Below are 17,500 nucleotides of genomic sequence, written 5' to 3' on the forward strand. Positions count from 1 at the left end.
GCAGACCCATTACTTATTTCTTTACTATCTTTTCTTTTCATTTACTCTTACTTCACCAATTCCTTCCTTTTTCCTGTATGTACCGTTTCTGAATTATATGTATTGAAACATCTTCTTCACCCATTTTTGGTCTATTCCTTATTTAAAAAAAAATTATTTTGGTATGTCTCTGAATCTCTTTATAATTCAGTGTTTTCAGTTCCCCCTTTTATCGATGGTTCAATTTTGATTGATGTTATCTTTGCCATTAACTTTCTTATTGTACCTTTATCTGATTTTCCTTCATTCCCTGTCATCTCATCTCTATTCTCCAAGTTACACTTGTTGCGTTCTGCGCACGAAATTATATGTCCTTTTTTCTCATTCCGTCTGCTTCCTTTTATATATATCTCGTATTGTCTCATTTTTACTCTTAGTCTTTTAGGTGTCTGGTCACATTTTTTTTATCGTTCATATCTTACTTAGTCTTCTACTTCTTTATTTTTCATGTCTTGATTTTTTAATTTTCTGTAAAAGAAAGCTGTTGTGCCGGCTTTGTCTGTCCGTCCGCACTTTTTTCTGTCCGCCCTCAGATCTTAAAAATTACTGAGGCTAGAGGGTTGCAAATTGCTATGTTGATCATCCACCCTCCAGTCATCAAACATACCAAATTGCAGCCCCCTAGCCTCACTAGTTTTTATTTTATTTAAGGTTAAATTTAGCCACAATCATGCTTCTGGCAACGATATAGGATAGGCCACCACCGGACCGTGATTAAAGTTTCATGGGCCGCGGTTCATACAGCATTATACCGAGACCACCGAAAGATAGATCTATTTTCGGTGGACTTTATTCGATGTAGCGGCTGTACAGAAAACTCGATGGCGCCGAAGAAACTTCGGCGCATTTTTTACTTTTTTGTTTATCGTTCATGTGTTCCTTAGTGTTGTACTCCTTTTATTTTTCACGTCTTGATTTTATAAATCGCCTTCAGTTTTGCAACGTTGATTGCTCGTTTCAAATTTAATCATGTAGTTTCAAAACTGTTGTCGTTTATTTAGCTTTTGATATTCATAGTATTGGCTACAACTTGAATTGTTTGTATGATTGTTATTCCTTGATGTCTTGTATTATATATGTATGTATATACATTATATATACATATATATATGTATATAGACATGTATATGTATACATAATACATATACATACATATATATATACATACGTGCATATATATAAATTTATATATATATATATATATATATATATATATATATATACACACACACACACACATATATATATATATATATATATATATATATATATATATATATATATATATATATATATATATATATATATATATATATATATATATATACACACACACGCGTAGAATCCAAAGCAAAGAAAAGTGTTAAACGAAACGATCGCAGTTTACGACAGGGATGAAATTCCCTTCTCTTCGTCCGGGGAATATCAGCTCAGCATCGGAGAGATAAGCTATGTAAATGGACAAAGGACGCGGAAAGAACACTTGGAGAGAGAGAGAGAGAGAGAGAGAGAGAGAGAGAGAGAGAGAGAGAGAGAGAGAGAGAGAGATGGGTTATGGAAGAACGTCTTGAAGTTCAGAAATCTTGATCGCAAAGTAAAAAAAAAAAAAAAAAGATACTCAGTGGAACGGCAGCCTTCTTTCTGAACTCTTTTGTCAAGCAATAAAGGTGGTTCATAAATGCATCTCTAAATCTTTCGCTTCGTTTCAAGATGTTTCGATTTTTAATATTTTTTCTTTTTCGTCAAAGTGCAGATTTTAGTTACGATGTTTTGATTGCCTAGGTGTGTTTTCGCTTTCATTTGATTAGAAATTTTTTTTTTTCTTTAGGCATTTGATTGAAAGTACGTCCATCTTCATGAAGAGGAGATGCATCTTGAAATGCTTTTCTTTAAGAGATTAAATTGATAAAATCAGGGTCGAGATGTTTATTTGCTTTGATTTGATTAGAAATATTTTTTTTAATATTTGATTTAAAGTACGTCCATCTTCATGAAAAGGACACGCAATTGAAATACTTTTCTTCAAGAGATGAAATTGATAAAATCAGTGCTGAGATATTTGTTTGTTAGCATTTTCTTAAAAATATTTTTTTTTATCTTTATGCATTTAATATTGACTACTTCCATTTTCATGAAAAGCGGATGCAGGCATCTTGAAATGCTTTTTCTTCAGGGGATTAAATTGATATAATCAGCTTTGAGATATTTTGTTTTTCACATATTAATTTAGAAATATTTTTTCTTTAGGCATTTAATTTAAAGTACCCATATATTTTTTTAGAAAAATCTTTTTTCAGGCATATAATTTAAAGTACGCATATATTTTTTTTTAGAAATACCTTTTTTCAGGCATTTAATTTAAAGTAGTTCCACATTTATGAAAAGCGAATGCATGCATCTTGAAATGCTTTAAGAGATTAAATTGATTAAATAATGTCTTCAAACTAAATTTATATATAATAAATATGCTGCGAATTCTTGTAGGGTTCGCATTGCTAACGATTATTCAAATATTGGCTTTTGGGAACGGAAAACAAATCCATACATCTTCTCTGCGTCTGGGAAGAAGAAGAAAACAAACACACCGGGCAAACACACACCTTCACCCTGTTGTTGGATGGAGAGAGAGAGAGAGAGAGAGAGAGAGAGAGAGAGAGAGAGAGAGAGAGAGTCTACACGACTCAGGATGTTATTTCATAGCTTGACCATGTTCCTTCCCACCATTGTTATATAGGTTTGGGAATCTTAGACGCCTGGCGTTCATTACATGTTTTATGTTACTTACCGACACATGAATAATACACATACACATCTTTCATTTGTACACATGAATGTTTTACGTACACGACTCTACTAATCGTATATCATCTTGTATATATACCGATGCTGGCTTTTGGAATGCTCATACATTAAATAAACAAGAAATCTAATTCATGCAAAAACATCAAACTACAGGAATTTGTGAATTGCACAGTCTGGGTGTCGAGACAAGAATTTTAATATTGAAAGTGAAGGGATCTTAAAAGTATAGTGATTCTCTCTCTCTCTCTCTCTCTCTCTCTCTCTCTCTCTCTCTCTCTCTCTCTCTCTTTAAGGCCCGGCGGGATGACGGTGACCAGTCATTGCTCATAACTGGGCAACCCGTTTTTGAAGAAAGGAACGACACGGAAGCGCTTCCTTAAAAATTGTCATTGTTGGAGAGAAAGAGAGAGAGAGAGGGTTTCCTTAAAAATCTGGTGTCTGTTTTTAGTTCACTGACTTTTATTACTGTTGGAGAGAGAGAGAGAGAGAGAGAGAGAGAGAGAGAGAGAGGTTTCCTTAAAAATCTGGTGTCTGTTTTTAGTTCACTAACTTTTATTAGTGTTGGAGAGAGAGAGAGAGTAAGAGAGAGAGTTTCCTTAAAAATTTGATGTCTGGTTTAGTTCACTGACTTTTATTACTGTTGGAGAGAGAGAGAGAGAGAGAGAGAGAGAGAGAGAGAGAGAGAGAGAGAGAGAGAGAGAGATAACGGATGTGACTAACCAGTACCCCGTCAAAATGTATACAATCGTATCATAATTCAAAATGGAAGGGCCTCGGCGGGTATAATATTCTCCGTACTGGGGTGAAGCCGTACACAAGCCAGTCTCTCTCTCTCTCTCTCTCTCTCTCTCTCTCTCTCTCTCTCTCTCTCTCTCTCTCTCGTCCAGGGAACAGATGAGTAATGTGTTGCCCCATCGAAGGGTCTGCTTAGTTTTAAGAGAAATGTTAGTTTCATTAGTCCTATAAATATTGTCAGGGAGTCATGACTGGTTGATAACACGTTTGTTCTCCGTTTAGACATAAACACAAACAGAGTTAGTAAATGATTGGCTTTTAGACATTAAACCAAACCTTAATGATTGGCGCATATTGCCTGGAGAGTATATACATACCAGAACCACTGGACTTTTAACAGCAACAAGTGAGACAAAACAGTGTATCATTGCATTGGAGTGTATTCGGCAAGGTCATTACTGAATCTTAAACTGCTTTTGATTAAACATGGGTCGGAATCTTTGACATGACATTTTAGTTCGGCGCATTTGAACAGAGCTCTCTAGTTATGTACCAGATAGGCTGTGAGCTGAATGTGAAAGAAGCACAAAGATTTTATGGGCAGTTAGATTTTTCATATACAAACACGGTTATATATGCATGAATTTACACACGCACCACCTTATACACACACACACACGTATGTATATATTCTGCATATTCTGTATATAGACAGATAGATAGATATGTCACGTGATGTATGGCTAGTGATAGGTTGTTGAAAAGGATCCATAATTCGAACTTCATAATTTCAGTTACAGAATTCCTGTGGCCTTTGTATTGAAGACACATAAGGGGATGACAGAAGAGAGAAATTCTCTCTCTCTCTCTCTCTCTCTCTCTCTCTCTCTCTCTCTCTCTCTCTCTAGAATGATTGAAGGGGACGAGATAAGAAAGGGAGGACAGGAATTTGCGAGTGTGTGGACAGATAGCCCAGCAGGAAAAGGGAAGAATGAGAATATTCTTTTCCTGTTTAATGATAAGCCACTGCTATATCCGGGTAAGAGGCCCTGTGTTTATATTGAGGGGGAGGGGATACAATTTTCATAATTGTGTTTCTGGATATACGGCTTTTTAGGAAACTTTCCTTATCAGTACTTTATAAATGGAGAGATTTTATATGTGGTTTATTTTTTTAAGAATTTTGGACCTTTCTTCGGTAGAATAACGTATGGCTAGTTTATCTATATATAGACGCATCAATTTTGATGATAAAATCGTTAATCATTTATTTTTAATACTATTCATATGAATCGTTGATAATTTATTTTTGATAACATTTCTATAAATCTTTAATAATTTATTTTCAATATCATTCATATACAAGTGCGAAATCCTTACTTGCCAACCCACCCTATTCTCTCTCTCTCTCTCTCTCTCTCTCTCTCTCTCTCTCTCTCTCTCTCTCTCTCCTGAGTATTTGAGGTGTACTCACAGCCTTGGGTTCACTGTTATTTACTTGGAACGCACTAAAAGGCTGACGTCCAGACCGCTTTTAAAACGAACAGGAGCATAATATGTTGAAAGGTCAATCAGGTATTGGACTATTTTCGTAGCTCTGGGCCCAAGTGAGCCTGTGGGAGAGATTCCGAGACAGGTGCATTGCCGCAGAAAGTATGACCAGAGCAAACTTGAATGTTTCCTGTGTTTAGTGTCGACATCGCGATGGCAGGGGGACAAGTTTCATTAAGCTCTCCCACGCCAAAATAAAGTCGCATCAAATTAGTTTGCTTGTTCGTATATTGCGACTACGTGGTATGGACTTAATGAATATTTCATTATGTAGTTAGTATTTTTTATTATACTTTTATTCGTCTTGCCGGTTTTTATTTCGTTCATTTGGTGTTACTTTCATCCTAATCAACGTGTCGTAAACATTAGAATGATTTGTAAACTAAAAGACTTAAGAAACTAAGACTGTCTTGTGCACGATGGAAGAGACTAAGACTGTTTTGTGCACGATGTGTCACTTTAAGCCCATTGACAAAACAAACTGTCTTTACTTGGAAAAAAAAGACCGGCTTTACTTATATAAAAATGTATCGATTAAAGAATTATGAAGTAGGAATCTTCGCAGAACGAGAGGCAATGCAGAAACCAGACAGTAAAAAAAAAAAAGAAAAAAAAAAGTGGGGGCTGCGAAGCTCGGAGCAACATATAGATTGTTAGATAGATAGATAGATAGATAGATAATATTAGTAGATATGTTAACACAACGTCAAAACTGACTCAGAGACGCAGGAAAAGACTTTGAATAATACATTGAACTTCGTATTCCATTTCGCAAGTCAATATCTTGACGTAAAATCCAACCAGGTGGATTAAATTGGGGTGGACGTTCCACGAGTCCTAAGGTGCTTGAAACTGCGGTCGGATCTCGGCTACCTGTACAAGTATCGACTAATATTCTTCAGCGATTACCCCCCGGGCATCCTGTATAAGGTCATGCCAAGTCCGTCACACGAGAGAGAGAGAGAGAGAGAGAGAGAGAGAGAGAGAGAGAGAAAGGGTCTCTGGGTTTAATACCGAAGTGGTTTTTTTCGCTTGACTTTACAGGTTCGAGATGTTTTGTATCTCTCTCTCTCTCTCTCTCTCTCTCTCTCTCTCTCTCAGGATATTTTGCAGTCTATTCCGGATCCATGTGCATCAGGTGCAGAACGTTGTATCATTGATGCTCGTATCTCTCTCTCTCTCTCTCTCTCTCTCTCTCTCTCTCTCTCTCTCTCTCTCAGTATATTTTGCAGTCTATACCGGATCCATGTGCATCAGGTGCAGAACGTTGTATCATTGATGCTCGTACCTACAGTACAATACAAAATCCAGTAGTTATATAGTTTCACCTAAGGTCTTCTGATCTCACAAAGACTCCGTTTGAATCCTTGGACTTTATTTGAATAGTTTATCGAAAGAAGAAGGAACAGATGATGAGTTTTCAAGGGAAGGATGTAGTCACATGTGCCAGATACATGATTGCCTATTAAAGGCGCCGATAGAAGGTCACCCTTGGCTTTGGTGAACGTTGCCGGCAACAGGTTCTTCCAAGCTTGCCTTTGCAACCATATTCAAAGTGACTTCTCTGAGGAAAACCAGCATTGGTTTTAATCATGAAAAGTATTCGCCTATAATTAGAATAACTTCTTGGATAGAAACAAACATTGTTTTTTTTATCTTGAACATGCATTCACTTCGATTTAGAATAACTTTTTATATGAAACAAACATTGGTTTTAATCTTAACAAAAAAAAAAAAAAAAGATACACCTCGATTCAGAATAACTTCTTGGATGAAAACAAACATTGTTTTTTTAATCAGAAACAAACGTTCACTTTGATTTGGAATAACTTTTTGGATGAAAACAAACATTGTCTTTGGTCTTAAGTAAACATTGACTCCGATGTAGAATAAATTTCTGGATGAAAATAGACATGGTTTTTTGCATCTTAAACAAACATTCACTTTTATTTAAAATAAATTCTTGGATGAAAACAAACATTGTTTTTTTTTATCTTAAACAAACATTCACTTCGATTTAGAATAAATTTTCGGATGAAAACATTATTTTTGATGTTAAACATTATTTTTTATGTTAAAGATTTACCTCGATTTAAAATAAATTTCTGGAAGAAAAAAAAAACATTGTTTTTAACTTAAACAAACATTCACTTCGATTTGGAACGAATTTTTGGATAAAAACATTATTTTTTATGTTAAACATTCACCTCGGCCAAGATCAAATTTCTGGATGAAAACAAACATTGTTTTTTATCATAAACTAACATTCAATTTGATTTAGAGTAACTTCTCGGATGAAAACAAACACTTTTTTTTTTTTTTAAATAAAAGTCATTGTTTTTTTTTTTATCTCGAGCAAAATATTCACTCCGATTTGACTTCCAGTTTATTCGCAAGCACGAGATATCGGAAGGTGTCTTTATTCAAATCCTTTGCTTTCGAATCGTGCACTTCTGTTTTTTTTTCTTTCGTATTCCGGGTAACTACTTTCTCGCGGTCTGCGCCGATAAAATCTCCCGGCCGGAATAATCATTCATGAAGCACCAAGAGCAGATCAGGCACCAGTCAGCCACCTACCCACTACCCTGTCTTTTGCTTGGTAGCCGAGAGAGATGTAGAGAAGTGAAAGGCCAACCCGATCGCCTGCTTCCGTTTGAAGCGCCCGGATAGATAGTTACACATTAGGATGGTGTGTGGGCGACTTAGAAATGAAGGGAGGTATGTTGCGAGGCAACTTCAGTTTTTAGTTTTCTGTAAAAGAAAACTATTGTGCTGGCTTTGTCTGTCCGTCCGAACTTTATTCTGTCTGCACTTTTCTGTCCGCCCTCGGATCTTAAAAGCTACTGAGGCTAGAGGGCTGCAAATTGATATGTTAATCACCCATCCTCCAATCATCAAACATACTAAATTGCAGTCGTCTAGCCCCAGTAGTTTTTATTTTTATTTAAGGTTAAAGTTAGCCATAATCGTGCTTCTGGTAACACAACAACACAGGCCACCACGGCCAGCTGTGAGCTTCATGGGCCGCGGCTCATACGGCACTATATGAGACCACCTAAAGATAGATCTATTTTCGGTGGCATTGATTATGCGCCGTACAGAAAACTAGATTACGCCGAAGAAACTTCGGCGCATTTTTCACTTGTTCAATTTGTTTTCCGTCTTTTTATATTGTGTTTTGCCCTCTTTTTTCCACTCGGTATTGTGGTGGTGTTGTCTTTATTTGTTTTTTTTCGGGCTGTCTCCAGTTATTTTTGTTGCTTTTTGTTACATTTTTAAACTATGCTTTACTGATCTCCTAAATGCAGTATTTCATTCTTGTGCGTAGATTTTTATTTATTTAAGTTTTTGTCTGACCGTATAAACATTATTGTTAATCGTAGGAGTTTTTTTATTTATTTATTCTCGGTGTTTAATCCGAACTATTTTTTCTTTTTCGAAGATGTGTGTGTTCTATCAGTATCGAAACAGCGCACGATACAGAAAAAAAATTTGCAGAGGGAGGGTTGTAATTAATTTGTACAGATTTACGAGTTTCTGGTTGGCTTAAAAAAAATTTTTTTTATAAACCACTAAATTTAGTGCAAAAGAAGGACAATTCAGGATTTGTATTGTCTTATTTAAGTAGACTGAATCAAATCCTATATTTGTCACATTTTTTTAGTGAATGGAAATAAGGTAAAAGGCTTAAAGGGCCAGGTATGATGGCGTTTTGAAAGGTTAAATCTTTTCCGGTGATAATGGCATGTTTATTCATATAATGGCCTAATTGGTTTTAACGCTTTGGTATGCTTCATAGTCTGATATAATTTATTCTGGCCGTAACCCCAGGGTATCAAATTATAACATTAATTTCATCTGTTTTTAAGCAGAAAGTAATTGCTGTAGGCGCACTACCTTATATATATATATATATATATATATATATATATATATATATATATATATATATATATATACAATATATATATATATATATATACATATATATATATATATATATATATATATATATATACATATATATATATAATTATATATATATAATGTATAAATAGATGTATGTAATTATATATATATATATATATATATATATATATATATATATTATATAATTATATATATCATATATGCATTATATATATGTATGTATGTAAGTGTGAATTAGAATAATTTGTTAGTCCATACAATATGCTTCAGTTTAAGTGTAACAGTGCATTACTGTTTGATAGGCCAGACCCAGTACAGAGCACCAATGTACTCTTGGCAATGTATAGACCAGGGGTTCTCAAAGTAGTCGATATCGACCCCCAGGGGTCAATGGGACCAACCAAAGGGTCGATGAATAACTAACCATAGACCGACGCGAAGCAACTATTTACCCGTCTTATAAATGAACTAAAAGGCAGACAAAAGTTGAAAGAAATGAAGCTGTCTTCAGTGGAACATGGCTGAAGGCAGAAATTAAAATGCTTTTACCTTTGGAAACTATTTTTAGTCAATCCAGAAGCGGCCTGTAAATGGGCACGTAAACACCTCTCTCTCTCTCTCTCTCTCTCTCTCTCTCTCTCTCTCTCTCTCTCTCTCTCTCTCTCTCTCTCTCTCTCTCTTCAGCGTTCTCGTATCGATTCCTTTTATGCTATTAGTGGTGAGCAGCAGTACGAATGGGCGTAAACAACTCGAATAGTTGATAATTTATCGTATGTTCGAGAGTGACATCGTTTTGGACGAATCCAATGAAACCACCAGAGAGAGAGAGAGAGAGAGAGAGAGAGAGAGAGAGAGAAAAAAGAAATGCAGTCGCTTAGGCATAATTGAAAAGCAAGTTATGTTTCCATAAGCCACAAGCAACGCTGAAATGTATTTGTTGTAACAACATCCGGTGTGCTTGTACGTATTCGAGAACGCTGTAACTTCGGCGTTCCTAAATTTTAAGTAATTTCCAGCCAGGAGTTGACTGGAAATTACTTTCGGTTGTGAGTTATGTAGATTTTTGGGCTAGGTGATCCTTATCACTTAGTGAAAAGCCTTGGTCCTATGACTTCTGTATTTTCTAGAATGTTTTGACAGTCATTTGCATTGAATGTATGTTTCACTATAGTTTTTAGTTTTCTGTAAAACTATTGTGCCGGCTTTGTCTGTCCATCCGCACTTTGTTCTGTCCGCACTTTTGCTGTCCGCCCTCAGATCTTGAAAACTACGGAGGCTAGAGGGCTGCAAATTGGTATGTTAATCATCCACCCTCCAATCATCAAACATACCAAATTGCAGCCGTCAAGTCATAGTAGTTTTTATTTTATTTAAGGTTAAAGTCAGCCATAATCGTGCTTCTGGCAACAATACAGGATAGGCTACCACTGGGCCGTGGTTAAAGTTTCATGGGCCACGGCTATAAAGCATTATACCGAGACCACCAAAAGATAGATCTTTTTTCGGTGGCCTTGATTACTTGATTATACGCTGTAGCGGCTATATAGAAAACTCGATTGCGCCAGAGAAACTTGGGCGCATTTTTTACTTTTTTTTGTGTATGCAGAGGTTAATTTATGTTATATATACCTTTTTATTTGTATTTAATGTAAGTATAGTCTCCATAGGAGCAGTTAAGTATAAGAGCAGCGGGTTATTGACCTGTGGTATGTTAGCAAGTGACCTGAAAGAGTGGTCTGCTGAACAGTACAGCTCTCTGGTATTCTCGTCAATTATTTGGTGACAGTGGATACAAATGGCTGGTTTGAGGACAAATATTTTGTGACTTCACATAAATTGTGTAGGTTAGTCCCTATAGCTTTGGTGAACCTGGGTTCGTTCAGCACTTTAAATGTTATATTTTTTTTTCTAAATTAAGGTTGATCCAGTATTTGACTCCTTGTATTTTATTGAATTACTGTTTATGTATTATATAACCCGTTATGTTTACCGTGGTCAGTTATGCCTATTCAATCATTTTAACATTACTGTATCAAATGTATTTCTCAGGATAGGCTTTGCACGAAGTATGTCACTTGTTTAAGGTTTAACCTTTTTGCAATTTTAACATGTCTCTGAAAATTAATTGTGAAAATTAATTTTGAATCATTAGAACGTCATGCAGTCATTTTGCTGTTTATTGTAACCCCATAGGACTGATTTGGAAGAGATAATGAGATCACTGTAACCATATTGTAGCTCAGGCAGTGATCGTCATGTCCCGAGTATGTCCATTGTATGACCTTGTCTGTTCGTTCGAAAGATCGGATTTTGAAAATACATTGAAAGTTACGTGATATATCATGTTGTGTGTAGGTTTGCGTCTTTAAACACACTAATATTTGTCTATATGTTTCCACATTTTCGTCTCGAATCGAAAATTATGGAGGAGACGCGACGAGCAATCGCACATTCCAAAAGTGAAATTTAATCCCCGTCAATCTGATGTCATTGATTTTAATGCCATGTGATATGGAACTATCTCACGTCAGCTGTATCGTATCCTCGACCAAGGCAGCATTTTGGCTGCCCTACATCACCGCCATCATCATCCAATAGAGAGGAACGACTTTTGGCCTGAAATAAATTGGGCCTAAAACTTTCGTTGCGTGGACCAAACCGGAAAGGTGGTTTTGCACCGCCTGAGCTGGATTCGTGTAATTGAATATTTTATTATACTTTATGGCAGCTGTAAAGGAATTTCTCTCTCTCTCTCTCTCTCTCTCTCTCTCTCTCTGTGGGCTAATCGATTAACTTGCTCTGCTTAATGCAACGTGACTGTCTCTTTTATAGCGTGTCATGCTTGACACCATAATTGCCTGTTGCGAGATACGATGATGCTGATTTGTTTAGTCCAATTTTATTTATTAGTTTTTGTATTGCAGAGCATCTAAACTCAACACCTACTCAACAGAAGCTCCTTTACATTCACCCGGAGCAGTCACACGGTCGGTTAATATTATGACATGGATAGGAGGAACTAGTTTAACCCATATAAAAAGTTGTAAGGCCGTATCTCGAAGTTTTATTTTATTTATTTTTTTCTTTTTTGGTTCATTGTCAAGAGAACTTCGTGTTGGGCAACACTGCGGTAACTTGAGAGTATCAAGATTGTTTTTATTGAGCAATCTTTGGAAGATGACTTAACACACAGATTTTCTCTTCAGGAATCTTTATGAGATACTTTTTTCTTTTTTTTCTCTCGCCTCAGCAATCTTTATGAGGTATTTTTTCTTCCCCCTTTTTTTTCCCCTCAAGTAAGTCTTGCACGCATGTCTGCTTAAAGAGGTCGGTTTTCGAAGTCTTGTGTCGACTGCCGAAAAATCAGAATCGATTTTGAGAAAATGGCGTGGAAGCGTTAACAAAAAATAGTAGTGTGTCGTGCAGCTAAGTCTGTGCTTTGGCTGATACTTCAAAGTTTGGCGAAAATTTTGTAAACACTTTTGACGCAAGTTGAACAATCTCCGAACACACAGAGAGAGAGAGAGAGAGAGAGAGGGAGAGAGAGAGAGAGAGAGAGAGAGATTGTAAGGGACAGAAAAGTGGGAGGGAAGGATTTGAAGTAGTGGAGAACTTTGAAGTACTTTTGTCAAAGCATCTTTGATTATTCTCTCTCTCTCTCTCTCTCTCTCTCTCTCTCTCTCTCTCTCTCTCTCTCTCTCTCTCTCTGTCTTTTCATAGTCTTACACCACAGGTGTTGCCTCTCCCACCACATACCAGCGGAGAATAAAAAAAAAAAAACAGAGTAGGTTTTACGGATTGTTAATCATTTTGATAAAATCCTTTGCACTGTTTTTGTCAGCGTCGTCATGTGTATATTAATGATAAAGGAAATTACAAAAATGTTATTGTATTATTGTTATTATTTTTGCTGCAACTGTTATTGCTGCTGCTGTTTGTTTGTTATTGCTACCATTTTACTAATAGTGATACAATGCTTTATTATGATTATCATTATCATCGTCAATTGTTCTTTCAGGTGTAAGGAGACTTGATAATACTACTACAGCTGCCACCAATATAACTGCATATTATTATTATTATTATTATTATTATTCATTTCAGATATGAGGCGAGTCGCTACTGCTACTACTACCACTACCAATGATATTATTATTATTATTATTATTATTATTATTATTATTATTATTATTATTATATTCGTTTCAGATGTGAGGCGAGGCGGCCAGGATGTTGAGATGGGTGGGGAGGGGACCATGTCGTCTGTGTTTAGCGGTTGGGTCCATCCGCCTTGTACCTCCGCCTCCACCTCCTCCTCCACCTCCTTCCATCACTCCCACGACGCCGCCTCACCTACTGTCCTTGTCCCTGCTGGCGGTGCTGCTCCTACTAGCAGGAGGTGTGCTAGCAGAACCCGTCCCCCAACCAGCTCCAGGTGAGTCTTGCCTTAAACGTCCCTATCGTGTGTGTGTGAGTCATTGGAGATTGGGAGGAGAGAGAGAGAGAGGTGGAGAAGAGAGAGAGAGAGAGAGAGAGAGAGAGAGAGAGAGAGAGAGAGAGATGGAGGAGACTGAGAGAGAGAGACAGACAGACAGACAGAAATATTGGGGGGAGAGAGAGAAAGAGAGAGAGAGAGAGAGAGAGAGAGAGAGAGAGAGAGAGAGAGAGAGAGAGAGAGAAACTTGTTGATGGTGAAGTTCAGTCAAGGGAAGAAAAAAAAAAAGGGTTAGTTGTGTGAGATACCTGTATTTTTGACCATCTGGGATCCCTATAACATTGTTTTTGTTGTTAATTTAGGAAATGTTGAGATGGGTTGTGAGTCTAGTAGGTTGTTTTAATCCCTTTTTCTGGGAAGAGATAAAAATAAATCTATTTTAAGGATTTTAAGCATGGTTTTTATGGTTCATTGAATATACAGCATATGAAAGTGGGTGCCTACTACCCACGCACGGCAGCTTTTATGTGAGAGAGAGAGAGAGAGAGAGAGAGAGAGAGAGAGAGAGAGAGAGAGAGAGAGAGAGAAATGCAGTAGTCGTATATATATATATATATATATATATATATATATATATATATATATATATATATGTATATATATATATCTATCTATATATATATATATATATATATATATATATATATATATATATATATATATATATATATATGTATATATGTATGTGTATATATGTATATATATATATATATATATATATATATATATATATATATATATATATATATAATCACATATGTGATATTTATATACCAGTCTTCACTATTGTGGTATTTATATCCTTTTTGAATCGTAGAGAGAGAGAGAGAGAGAGAGAGAGAGAGAGAGAGAGAGAGAGAGAGAGAGAGAGAGAGAGAGAGAGAGATGATAATTTTATACATGGTTCTTATATACCAGTCCTTACAGGAATGCTGTAATCCTTCTACTGTGTCATACCGTGTATGACACGGTATGACATATTATCCATATTCTCTTGACTGTTGCTTTTGAAAGGTGCTTGTGTGCAAGTTTGTTTGCCTTTGAAATTCTGTTAACGATTGTGGACGGAATCAACGTCACTAATGAAGAACACAAGAAGAAAAAATTAAATATTCTCCTGATTTCGTAACCCATTTGGTAATGCTTCATTCTGTCTCTGTGTTTATGGTGTCATATATATATAACTGTTTTTTTACTAGCTATTTTCTGTTTTCTTGCTGTTTTCTTTTATTTGCTTTCTTTTTACTGGCAGTTTTCTTTTTACTAGATGTGTTCTTTTTACTAGCTGTTTTCCTTTTAGTAGTTGTTTTGCTTTTACTAGGTGTTTCGCTTTTAATAGCTCTTTTGCCTTTACTTGCCTTTTAAAAGCTTTTACTAACTGTTTTGTTTTTATTGGCTTTTGCTTGCATTAGCTGTTTTGCTTTTACTGGCTTTTGCTTTTACTAGCTGTTTTGCTTTTATTAGCTGTTTTCTTTTTACTTGCTTTTTTGCTTTTACTAGCTGTCTTGTTTTTCACTAGCTGGTTTCTTTTGTTAGCTGTTTTGCTTTTACTAGCTGTTTTGTTTTTGCCAGCTGTTTTGTTTTTACTATTTTTTTTTTGTTTTTACCAGTTGTTTTGATTTTACGAGCTGTTTTGCTTTGGCTAGCTTTTTTTGCTGTTAATAGCTGTAATGATTTTTTTCAGCTGTTTTGCTTTTAGTAGCTGTTTTGTTTTTACTAGCTGCTTTGTTTTCCTCACTGTTTTGTGTTCATTAGCTGTTTAGCTTTTAACAGGTGTTTGCTTTTATTAGCTGTTTTCTTTTCACCAGCTGTTTTGCTTTATTAGCTGTTTTGCTTTTACTATCTTTTTGTGCGTTTACCAGCTGTTTTGTTTTAATAGCTGTTTTGTTTTTACTAGCTGTTTTGCATTTAGTAGCTGATTTGCTCTTGCTAGCTGTTTTACTCTTAATAGCTGTTTTGTTTTTACTAGCTGTTATCTTTTACTAGCTGTTTTGGTTTATTACCTGTTTTGCTTTTAGCAGCTGTTTTGCTTTTGCTGAAGGAAGCAGAAAGAGATTTCTTATCATTGTTATTGTCTTGTTTGTATGCGTAACCCTGCCCACATTTTTCATATTTATGGCCCCATTTGCATGAGTGTAACGTATTGCTGAACGTTTATATGTCCACAGACTTACTTATATAACTAGTATTTCATAATAGCCTCTCTCTTTTTCTTCATGATCTTGCTTTAATAAAGATCACATTTTAAATATATTTTTCATGTTAGGGCCTCATTTGTATAAATAACTAATATATTCATGGTCCTGTTGTATAACTGAAGCATTTCACAAAATATTCTATTCTCGGTTCGTGAGCTTCTATAAATAAGTATTAATTATTCAAGAAAAGACTGTTCTGTGAAATACTTCAGTTATATAATAGGAACATGAATGAGCAAAGATATTTATACAAGTGAGATGCTAACACACAAAATTATATTTAAAAAGAAAAATTACATTTCAGATATATTTTTTTAATGTTAGGATCTCACTTGTATGAATAACATTCATGTTCATGATCTTACTGTATAACTGAAGTATGGCGCAAAACATTCTTTTCTTGATTCTTGATCTTACATAAATAACTTATACCCTAACAGCACCTTGTTTTTAATTTTAATGATTTTGCAAGATACTCTCACAGTACCTTTTTAATTTTAACGATTTTGCAATTGGTGTGAGCACATTGCATAATGCAATATCAGTCCATCTCAAGACACTCACTTAAGAAACTGGGAGGAAGGAACAGACAAGCAGACTTCAGCTGCTTAACAAGGCGAGATACCCCTTAATGCATACAGGACTTTTCGGACGATCTTTTTATAAACCTGCTCTGGACTCGGCTCCTGCTTCTGCCTCTGCTTCTGCTCCTGCTTCTGCTGCTGCTGCTGCTGATTAACTCCATCTGTTGAGACAAGACTTGAATAATTCCCCCAGCGGTTTCGCTAATGAATAACCAATAATTGACCTCAGACGCCGAGATTCATTTATGAAGCTACATTATCCATAATGCCCTCTCCCCCTCCCTCTCTCTCTCTCTCTCTCTCTCTCTCTCTCTCTCTCTCTCTCTCTTCCCTTACCCCTCCCTTCCCTTCTCTCTCCTAATATGCCTTTCTTCATAAAAAAGAAAAAGGAGAAGACAAAAAAGAGAAATCAGGAATGAGGTAAATTCTGTCGCTGGGTGCGATTTTTTTCTCTCTCTCTAGAAGAAGCTCTCGTTTTAAATGCCTTCTGGCAGGACGTTAATTAAAGCACGCGTGTGTTCATGTGAAACTGGCTGTTTCGTTTGACTGATTGTGAATGAATAATTATTGCGGATAGATTTCGTTTGCTCTTGTTTTGTTGAATGAATTCTCTCTCTCTCTCTCTCTCTCTCTCTCTCTCTCTCTCTCTCTCTCTCTCTCTCTCTCTCTCTCTCTCTCTATATATATATATATATATATATATATATATATATATGTGTGTGTGTATGTATATAAAGTCAGTTTCATCCCATATACATTAGTGATAATCGTATGGTTTTGTTACTCATTAATTTAGCAGCATATATGCTTGCATTTTGGTTTTAATTGCCATTTGAAAAGGACATTGATAATTTTACCAACTATACCTTTCGTCTATTCGTAATACTTCCCGCTATAAAATGCGTGAGAGGACAGTAGTAGCGTCCCTGGGTAGGGGGTATTAATGAGGGGAGGGGAGGGGGATGACTGAGGAATGGGTATGAGACGTTCTATTCGTGACGAACGCCCTTCCTCTTGTGTGTGTGTCTTGAGTGCTTTAAGAGTGCATATAAATTATGTCGATGTAAAAAGGTGTGCAGCATTTTGGCTGTGGATAGTGATTCCCATATCATTATCTCCCATCACCATCATGGTAAAAAAAAAAATAGCCAGCGTGAAAGAGGGTC

The 17,500-nt window shown here is 35.9% G+C and overlaps 1 protein-coding gene across 1 annotated transcript in view; it reads left to right on the forward strand.

Annotated features, from left to right (window-relative positions):
* The window catches only part of LOC136829565 (netrin receptor UNC5B-like), a 194,467-nt gene that overhangs the window by 10,190 nt on the left and 166,777 nt on the right, over nt 1–17,500 (forward strand). Inside the window, 1 exon segment of the mRNA XM_067088412.1 lies at nt 13,267–13,492. Coding sequence (XP_066944513.1) covers nt 13,288–13,492 — 205 coding nt within the window. The 5' untranslated portion in view covers nt 13,267–13,287.

The sequence above is a fragment of the Macrobrachium rosenbergii genome, chromosome 44, assembly GCF_040412425.1.
Source record: "Macrobrachium rosenbergii isolate ZJJX-2024 chromosome 44, ASM4041242v1, whole genome shotgun sequence".
Classification (NCBI taxonomy): Eukaryota; Metazoa; Arthropoda; class Malacostraca; order Decapoda; family Palaemonidae; genus Macrobrachium; species Macrobrachium rosenbergii.